Source organism: Moschus berezovskii, chromosome 15 (genome assembly GCF_049115385.1).
Source record: "Moschus berezovskii isolate FMDL1 chromosome 15, NW_MosBer_1.0, whole genome shotgun sequence".
NCBI lineage: Eukaryota > Metazoa > Chordata > Mammalia > Artiodactyla > Moschidae > Moschus > Moschus berezovskii.
Genome location: NC_142474.1, coordinates 24,228,952 through 24,238,530, shown reverse-complemented (window position 1 = coordinate 24,238,530; position 9,579 = coordinate 24,228,952). Strand labels below are relative to the sequence as shown.

At 51.8% G+C, this 9,579-nt stretch overlaps 1 protein-coding gene across 1 annotated transcript in view; it reads left to right on the top strand.

The window, feature by feature from the left end:
* Window positions 1–1,817: 1,817 nt before the first annotated feature.
* Window positions 1,818–9,579, top strand: part of RSPO4 (R-spondin 4) — a 35,057-nt gene continuing 27,295 nt past the window's right edge. The window contains exon 1 of the mRNA XM_055425318.2: window positions 1,818–1,947. Coding sequence (XP_055281293.2) covers window positions 1,869–1,947 — 79 coding nt within the window. The 5' untranslated portion in view covers window positions 1,818–1,868. The remainder of the gene's footprint in view (window positions 1,948–9,579) is intronic.

Here is a 9,579-nt window from a genome sequence, read left to right as displayed (position 1 = left end):
GGGTCACCTTATTTCTCTGCATACCCAAATTCCATGTATAAGCTGAGAGACTCTTGCATCTGGAGAACTCATTCATTCACTCATTCTACAAACAAGTTGCATACCTCCTCTGTGTCCAGCATGAGCCACGTTCCGGCATCCGGATATGACCTCATCTCTGGCCTTAAAGAGTTAACAATTCAGAAGAAGGGACAGACACACTTATAGTTACTACCTCATGTGATCCAAGCTGTGACAGAGACATTGTGGAAGCCCAGAGGAGGCCCTGGACTGGCCCGAGAATCAGGGAGATCTTCCTGGATGAAAGGTGTATTCAGGATGGGTCCTAAAATACTCAGTGGGGAAGGGGGATAGAATGTAGGCCAACATTCCATGAAGAGATCACTCATGAAAGGCTCAGAGGTGTGAGAGACTTGGTGACATCTGTGAAATACTGCAAGGAGTTGAGATCTTTGGGACTATAGGGGTGAAAGGGGGTGTAGAGAGGAAGACGGAGATCAAAGAGGTGAGAACAAGAGGACTTGGTAGGCTCTGGTGGATGGGGACCATGCTGGGACACCTTGATGCCATCCCACCTCTGCCCTAGATTTTCTGGGCTTCCTGGCCTAGGCACCACCCATCCCTAGGCCTCAGTGACCCATCTGTAGAATAGCAACATTGGGAGGGATGGCTCTGACATTCTACCCAAACCCCTACTAGGTTGTTTGTTGGTCTTCGTGGAACCCTATGGAAGAAGACCAGCCAGGGCAGAGCAGCCTCACTCTCTGTGTTTCCCTTCCCCTGACATGTCCTCAAATGTTCTCATTGCACTGGGGATCTCGCTAAGGACAAAAATAAGGGGCTGGAGAGGGAGATGCGGGCATTTACCTTTTTTAAAAAATTTAATCAAATTACACACACAGGTAAAAGGAAGAGCAATGGTTCAGCAACAGACTGTCAAGGGTAAGTTCCCCAAGTAGTAGCTAAAAGGGTACAGACACTGAACCCAGACAGACCAGTGACCTACTGTGTGGTCTTAGATAAGTCACTCAGCCTCTCTGAGCTTCCCTTTCCTCCCCTGTAAAGTGGAGTTAATCAGAACAGAATCTCACTGGGTTGTTCTGAAGACTGTATTCTGTATAAAGTGCTTAGAACAACGCCAAGCATATAGGCCTCAAAAGTGACAGGTAGTATTATTAATTACTGTTACAATTTTCAGTGGGCAGGGTGGGTGGGAGGCAGAAGCGTATGGTTTGTTGGGAAGAAGGAGGAATTTGACTCTGAAAGGGTTAAAATTGGGCCAGCTGCTCCCAACCTATAGATAAGGTTGGAGGAAACACAGTCCAGGAGGCGGGCCCCTTCCCTGGCGAATTTATGAGGTGCTGGTCACTTTGAGGCTTAGGAGAAAGAAGAAAAAGAAAAATCGGAGGCAGAGAGTGGGGTGGAGGGACAGGCTGAGAGCAGGACAGGGTCACCTGGCGTCTGAGTGTCTGTACCTGTGTGAGTGGCATGGGGGACCATACCTGTGTCCGCCACGGGGCAGCGCAGGAACGACGCCAGGGCGCTCACAGCTGGACAGACCGACCTCCGGGCCCGGGCCTGGCGACCCCCTCCGCCCCCACCGCGCGCCCGCCCCTAGCGGGTTAGCGCGCCGCCCCCGAAGCGCCAGCTCCTCCCAGCCCGCCGCGTCCGGGCTCTGCCGACGCCCTCACTCGACCTGGAGGCCGGCCCCGGGCGGACGGTGGGTCCCTGGCGGCGGGACTGACCGCGCGCCCGCGGATGCTCCGGGACCAGCCCCCGCGCCCCGCCGCCCCGCCGCCGCAGGGTAGCCGCTGGGTCGTCGGTCCTCCCAGGGCGCCCCGCACGCCCGCCTGGACCAGGCTGCCCAGATGCGGGCGCCACTGTGCCTCTTGCTGCTTGTCGCCCACGCCGTGGACATGCGTCCCCTGAACCGCAGGAAGAAGCAAGGTATGAGGGGCAGCCGGCAGGATGGCCGGGCAGTGCAGCAGGACAGTCGGGGGGTTGGCCCTGGGGGCATCTGCCTGGTGCCCGGCGCCCCAAGCCTTTAGCTCTTCCTGACTGCCGTCAACCCCACTCTACAGATGGGGAGAGTGAGGTCCCAGGATACCGTGGGGCAAGCTGGACCAAGAAGGCTCTCCAGGGAGGGAAAGAGCTAGCAGGGCTGGCTCTTTACCCCCACTCCCTCTAATAATAGTATTGCTGGGGGAAAGGAAAGTGACTTTTGCAGAGACAAGAAGCCTCAGGTGATACAGACTAGGGGTGGAAGGGACTAGGGGACAGAGTTAGTGGCTCAGAAATAATCTCAAGCATCCGTACTGAGCCAGAAGGTGACATAAAGAGCCCTGAGCTGGGAGTCTTGATGCCCCGGTTTCAGCCCCAGTACAGACCCTGAATCTCTGCATGACTTTCCAGAAGGCAGTAGTTTTTGGTAGGTTCTCCCTGTGTGAGGGCCTGAACTGCATGAGCTCAGGGAGACTGGAGTTTGACAGCATTTATTCTGGAATGACCTGGAAGACATCTACACCCTCCAAGAGCCTCAGTTTTTCCGTCTTGACCTCCTAGGGCCACTAAGAGGATGAACCAAGGTTCAGATTATAGATGTACTTGGGGCACAAAGCCGGGGGCCCCTTGCATTCTCACCTTGGGGCTCTGCCATGTTCCCTCCCTGTGGGAGTCAGAATGTCCCAGGAGGTAAGTTTGAGGTTGTCCCTGCAGAGCCAGGGTTGGCAGAGCCTGTGGCGCCGAGAAGGGTGAGCAAGTCCCACACCTGAGCCGGCAGCACTTTGACCTCTGTCCAGTTGGCAGTCTGAGAGTTGAGAGCCAAATGCCAGCCTCTGTGCCCAAGGTTTTCCATGCATGGAGGGAGTCCCCACCACATCCTCATGACATAGGGATCATCCTATTCTTAGAGCCAGGTGCTAAGGCTCAGACAGGCTAAGTAACTTTGCTAAGTTGACCAGCAGATGAGTAAGACCCCGTGTCTTCTTTCTTTCCAGCTCTGGTGTTAGGTTTGAGCAAGGCTACATGGGAAAGAGAGCTAGACTGCACTCTGGGGGCTTCTTAGTAAAAAACCCTGAATAGACAAAATCACTCCTGGAGCGAAACAGGAGGCTGAGAGTGGTTGTGGGAGAATGGAGGGATGGGTTTGAATGGGACAGAGAGACTGAGGCCTGAAGGACTTCAGGACCAGTTGTGACTAGACAGAGGGGTCCAGGGAAGGGAGAGGTGGGTGGGCTTCAGGTGAGCTGGGGGGAGTCTGCGACCTCATGGGGACACTGCTCTGTGAATGGCCCTTTTATGGTAACGCTCATAGGCTCTGGAGTCAGCCTGCCTTTTTCAAATCTCTGCTTCCTCAGTTACCAGCTGAGTGACCTTGGGGATGCCACTTTGCCTCTTTGAACCTCAGTTTACCCATCTGAGGGTCTGTTAGAAGCCCTCTAAGATTTTCTCAGTTCTCAGAAAGACCAAAAAAAATTTTTTTAAATGTTAAAAACCTCTCTCCTTAGTAACTCCTCTTTAAAATAGGAATAATGATCTTCATATTCCAACTCACAGGGCAGATGTGGGTAAGACTCAGTGAGTTAGCGTGTCTGTTGAGTAGCCAAATGCAGTAGTCATTCTCCCTTCCTGCCCGTCATGTCATTGGTCACTCACAACAGCCCAGGGCGGGTTGGGGGATGCTTATTTTCTGCATGAGGAAACTGAGATTCAGAGAGAAAAACTGATTGTCCAAGGTTGCCCAGCAGGTTAGTAGCAAAGCAGGCTTGAATCCCAGCTGGTCTGACATGATGCTGAGAAGCTATCTTCTGAGCTCTGTTGGTCTTCCCTTCTCAGAGCTTCAATTTCCCCATCTGAAGAGGAGCTGGTTTAGAAGAGCTTTAAGGTGCTTCTCAGTTCTAAAACACATGACACACAGAATCAAGAAGAAGAAAACTTCCAGTCCCTCTTCCATTCCCAATTGCTCAGTGAGGAGGTCGGGCATGGCTGCACCTTACACGGCCACTGTTTGGTGAAGGGGCTACTGGCGCCCCTCCTCATGGTTGTTGATCTGTTCCATCTGGAACACATGCATGTCCAGGGCAGCATATTCAGAGAGAGGCTTTGTGACTCCGTTTACCTGTCAGGTGCAATGGAGATAGCCTTGGATTTCAGTCCCACCCCACCCCCACTCCTTTTGGGTGAGTGGATTCCCCCAACCTACCTCCTACCCACAGCCTTGGTTTCCCCATTGGCACTAGGGTGGAGGTAGGGTGGTAGCAGACAACTTCCTGTAAGCTATTCTGCAAGGGTGTCATAGGAGTCTTGGCCAAATAGCTTTGAGCATTGCTGGCTTTAGCAGATTTCTTGATGGTGGGACTTATCAGAGCATTCGTGGTGAAGAGGCGGAGGACAGAGAGTAGGACCTTTCCCAAACCAGTTACAGATTAGCGACCATTTTTCATAAGACAGCTGCTTGGAAACTTCCACACAAGATCCCTGAGTGTCTTCCCAGCTTTGACATTCTAGTCTAACTTTGGCAGGAGAATGTGTCCTGAAGGCACCTAGATATTAGCAATGCTCTTTTCTCCTTTCCTCTCCTTTCTTCTCCCCTCCTTCCCACCCCGACCTTCCTTCTTTAATTCCTTCCTTTCTTCTTTCCTTCCTCTCTGTCTTTCTCTTGCTCATTCAATAAGCATTACAGGGCAGAGCCCGCGCCAGGCTCTGTGTTAGGGAATCTGGGAGTGTCGAGGTAAATGGACCTGGGGCCTTCCCTTGAGGAGTAGCTAGTGTGGAGGGATGCCCTTCCCTGGTCCTCTCCCACCTCCCCTCCAGCGTTTGACCTGCTCTGCAAGGTCAAGAGGAACGTTCTGTGGGTCCAGCAGCCGCCCAGGCTGAGCTGTCACCCTCAGGGCCTGGCTCCCACAGACCCGTGCTTCGTCAAGCTCCAACATCACTGTTTTCTGATGAAACCTAATTTTTCTGTTTCCAAGACAAGAAAGACGAAAAGAAAAGGCTTGAGAATGGTTCTCAGATCTCAAGTGACTCTTACAAAACAACATGTTGATTAATTAAGTATAAATGAATCAGAACCAGATGGGGACGTTTCTCTCGAAACATGCTGGGGTGTCCCCGTAATAGGACAGTCGGGCATGGTGAGGGGTCCTGGTCTGTAACCCTGCCTTGATATGGAGCTTCATGTAGGCAATGAGGAGAAGACAGGCTATGCCCGACTTTCCTCAGTGTCCACGGCCTGTTGGGGAGGGGCCTTGTGGATGCAGTTGTCCCCCGCATTCACATGGTGCCTTTAGATCCTTCTGGACCTGGGGCAGCAAAGGGCAGAGGGAGGAGCTCTGGAATGCAGGGCCCTCTCTTGCCCTGGATGTGTGATTTGGGGCCACATACCGTCTCCAAGTCACGGTTCCACATCTGTGAAATGGGAACAGTTGCGCCTACCTCTTTGGCGTTTGGAACGATTCACCGCAGTCACAGGGAAAGGTGTCCGAAGGCATACAGTAGGTGCTTCATAAGGACTCAACCACTTCCCCCTCCATTTTACAGCAGAGCAGATGCTCTCTGGGCTGGGGGGTTGAATCTCACCTCTGCCCTGCTCCCCTCTCTGAGCATCTAGAAATAGAGATTTCTTTACAAATAAAGAAAATTATCTGTACAAGGACTATGGCAGTGCCCATCCCAGAGGCCTGTTAGGTGGACTGAATAATAATTCTCCAAACTGAGAACCCCTGTGTGGATGTCCAGACAGGCAGCACTGTCCCCTGCCCAAAGATAGAGAAGCTGAGACCCGGGAGGCAGGTGCCCAGGGCAGAGGCCATGATAGAGGAAGACCTGGGTTTCTAGTCTCTAGGTCAGGGCCATGGCTGGGCACAGAGCAAGGTGTATCTCACCTCCCTCTCCCCTGGGTGGAGATAAGCCTACCCCTGTCCAGCCACCAAAGGAGACCCTTAGGGCCAGCACATGACAGGAACTCTGAATGTGGGTTATGAAGTCTGACTGTGGCGCTGCCTGCATTACTCTTATTTCCTAGACAAGGGATCTGAGGCTCCGAAAGAGGCAGAGACCTGCCCAGGAACTCCCAACAGCTGAGTTAGGAGGTGGACCCAGAGTTTTGGAGGCTCTGAAGTCTGTGCATAGAAAAGGAAGTGAATCCCATCAGAGACTTGCCAAGGGCTACAAGGAGGAGTTCAGTTCAGTTCAGTTGCTCAGTCATGTCCGACTCTTTGCCACCCCGTGGACTGCAGCACGCCAGGCCTCCCTGTCCATTACCAACTCCCGGAGTTTACTCTAACTCATGTCCATTGAGTCGGTGATGCCATCCAACCATCTCATCCTCTGTCATCCCCTTCTCCTCCCACCTTCAATCTTTCCCAGCATCAGGGTCTTTTCAGATGAGTTAGTTCTTTGCATCAGGTGGCCAAAGTATTGGAGTTTGGCATCTGAGGCCCTCCATGACTGGATGCTGGCCCTGTCTGCAGTCGGACCTCCACCCCCAATACAAGGAGAAGGGTTGGTAGTAAAACAGGCTCAAATCCCAGTCAGTCTGACATGATTCTGAGAAGATGTCTCCTGAGCTCTGTTGGTCTTCCCTTCTCAGAGCCTCACTTTCCCCATCTGAAGAGGAGCTGGTTTAGGAGATCCTTAAGATGTTTCTCAGTTCTAAAAGACACACTCACACAGAGAAAATAAAGAAAATGAAGACTTCCAATCCCTCCCCTATCCCCAGTTGCACAGTGAGGAGGTTGAGCATGGCTGCACCTACCATGGCCATTGTTTGGTGAGGGAGCTACTGGCGTCCCTTCCCACAGTGGTTGATCTGTTGCATCTGGGACACAAGCATGTCCAGGGTAGTATCTTCAGAGAGAGACTTGTCCAAGGAGGAGGCATCTGAGAGGAGCCCCATTAGAGGACTCGGTCTTGGGAATTTGTCAGCCAGAAGCAGCAGCAGCAGCAGAGGAGCTGGGGACTCTCGCAGGCAGAGCGGAGGGTCTGGCCAGTGGGAAGGGCCAAAGGGGCTGTGTGGCAGAGTGGGTGGAGGTCTGACTGCAGCCAGTTCCAGCATCCTATCATGGAGGGCCTCGGATGCCATTTGCCTGTCACCATCGTCACAAAGAAATGTTTACTGAGCCCCTCCTGGGGATCAGGCCCTAAATTAGGTGTTGACAAGGACAGCAGAGGTGTGCTCCACTGTCCCTGCTGTCAGTGTTCAGTCGTGTCTGGCTCTTTGTGACCCCAGGGACTGTAGCCAGCCAGGCTCCTCTGTCCATGGGATTTTCCACTCAAGAATACTCCAGTAATCAAGAAGTACTGGAGCAGTTTCCTACTCCAGTCCCTGCTGTCAGAGAGCTCAACATCTCCTAGAGGTGTCAGAAATGACTCCATCATGAAAAAATGGCACAGACAGGATCCTGCTGCTTCTCAGTGTAGCCCAGAGAGGCTGGTCGGTGGTGGTCCTCGTCTCAGCTGAGGAAATCTGAGACTCAGAGGTGGGGCGTTGCTCAGCTGAGGTGTCACAGGACAAGGGGACCCTCTTCAGTTTGTTCGGCTGCCTCCTCTCATCCATCTGTTAGTCCGCTGTCTCTTCATCCATCTTTCCATCCTTCCATTTAGTGAAAAAAACTGAAGCTCACGCTGATTCAGAGCTTTTCAAACTGGGGTTTTCAATCATTCAGCAGATCTGGGAAATAAATTTAGTAAATGCAGCTAGCATTTAGAATGCTGAGATGGAGTCGAATAGAATAGAACAGAACAGTATAGAGTAGAATAAAATAGAGTGAAGTCAGCAAACTGTTTTTGCAAAGGGCCAGATAGGTAATATTTTAGGCTTTGTAGGACATATTCTTCCTGTGTGTGTGTGTTTTTTTTAACAAACCTTTAAAAACCATTCTTAGCTCACAGGCCATACATAAAGAAGCCATCGCCCAAAGTTAGCCCATGGGCCATAGTTTACCAACCCCCCTCATGGAAAATATCAGAATGCATTGCAGATGGTAAAATGAGTTATCATTTTGAGAAATGGGTGTTTGCTTACATATGTATGTGAGTGTGTGGGTGCATGTGTGTAGATGTGTGTGCACGTGGATGTGGGTATGTGTGAGTGTGGATGAGGGTGTGTGTACTCTGTGTACTATGTGTACTGACATCAAAATGTAATTTTTACTATTGTCCAAAAAGTGTGGAGGCCACTGTATCAGCTGAGCCCAGTGCAGTCCTCCCGACAGTTCTGAGAGCAGGGTTCCAGAGGATCCTGGGATTGCAGATGGGGAGTTGAGGGCCCCGTGGGTCACACAGCCATAGGCATGTGAACCCCAGAAGTCTGGTTCTGGGGCTCCAAACAGGAGGCTAAATTGACTTTAAAATAGCAATCACCCTCGACGTATTTGTCCTTATACTCGTTTTTGACAGCCCTGAATCTGATGGCCATGTCCTTCCCAAGATGTTTTCTTTTTTCAAGATGGACTTTAGCCCCAGGAAATGGGATGATCCATCGGGGTCTAAATGTCTTCCTGCATCAGACATTCCCAAGCAGCTGGTGAGTGGCAGACATTGGATGTTCCTTTCTCATCGACCCTCCCCCAGCCCTGCTGCGTGGATGTGGTTACCCTTCTTCCTTTACAGAAGAAGCAGGCTGGCTCAGAGAGGGAAACCGACTTATCCAAAGTCACATAGCCAAGGTTCTTGATTCCAGAACAGATCCTGCCTACCATAGAGTGCTCCAGAAAATCCATCTAATGCTGCCAGTTCCCACCCACACATTCATATAGCTCTTCACAGTTTGCAGAACAGTTCAGCTTCCATTTTCTCTCTGGAGTTTTGGGGAAAGGTTATCTACTGATGGAATGCTAGGGCTGAAAAGGCCAGTTGAGACCTTGGAGACCCATGTTTGTGTAAAAAAAAAAATGTAGCTTCAGGCGAGGAAGTGCCTCACCCAAGATCACCTAGCTGGGGTGGAGGTGAGGATGCAGGAAAGGGGACAGGGGCAGTGAGGGTGGCCTTGGATAGACAGAAGAAGGCAGCTAGCTCCAGAGCCTGAAGTGTGGTTTAGAGCTTCTCAGAGCCTCAGTTTCTCGTGTCACTTGGGAATGCTCCGTCTGCTTTGTCTTTCTCCCAGGCCCAGAAGAAATGTTAGATGAGAGGGTGCAACTGAGAGGGTTTGCACAGCTCTGCAGAGGATTCTTAGTAACCAGAGGTCAACCCAGGTCCAAGAGCCTCGTAAGGGCCTCCAGGGTTACCTGAGTGCCACACGGGGTCTGTGGCCTGGCTGTGTGGTTCCATGAGAGGCACCTGGTGGAGGCCTGGGACCCACACAGAACCTCCATGCCCTTGAAGCCAGTCCTTCTGTCAGAGCCCAGACTGTGGACACTGTTAGGACGTAGAACAGCCCCAGGTTCTGTGGACACCCAGGGACACACACCTCGTGTATGTGTCAAAGGGTTCTCATGGGGACACACACCTCAATAAGCCAGAAGGGACAGGTTAAGTATGCTTACTCAGTTGCTTCAACCATGTCTGACTCTTTGCAGTCCCATGGATTGTAGCCCACCAGGCTCCTGTGTCCATGGGATTCTCCAGGCAAGAATACTGGAG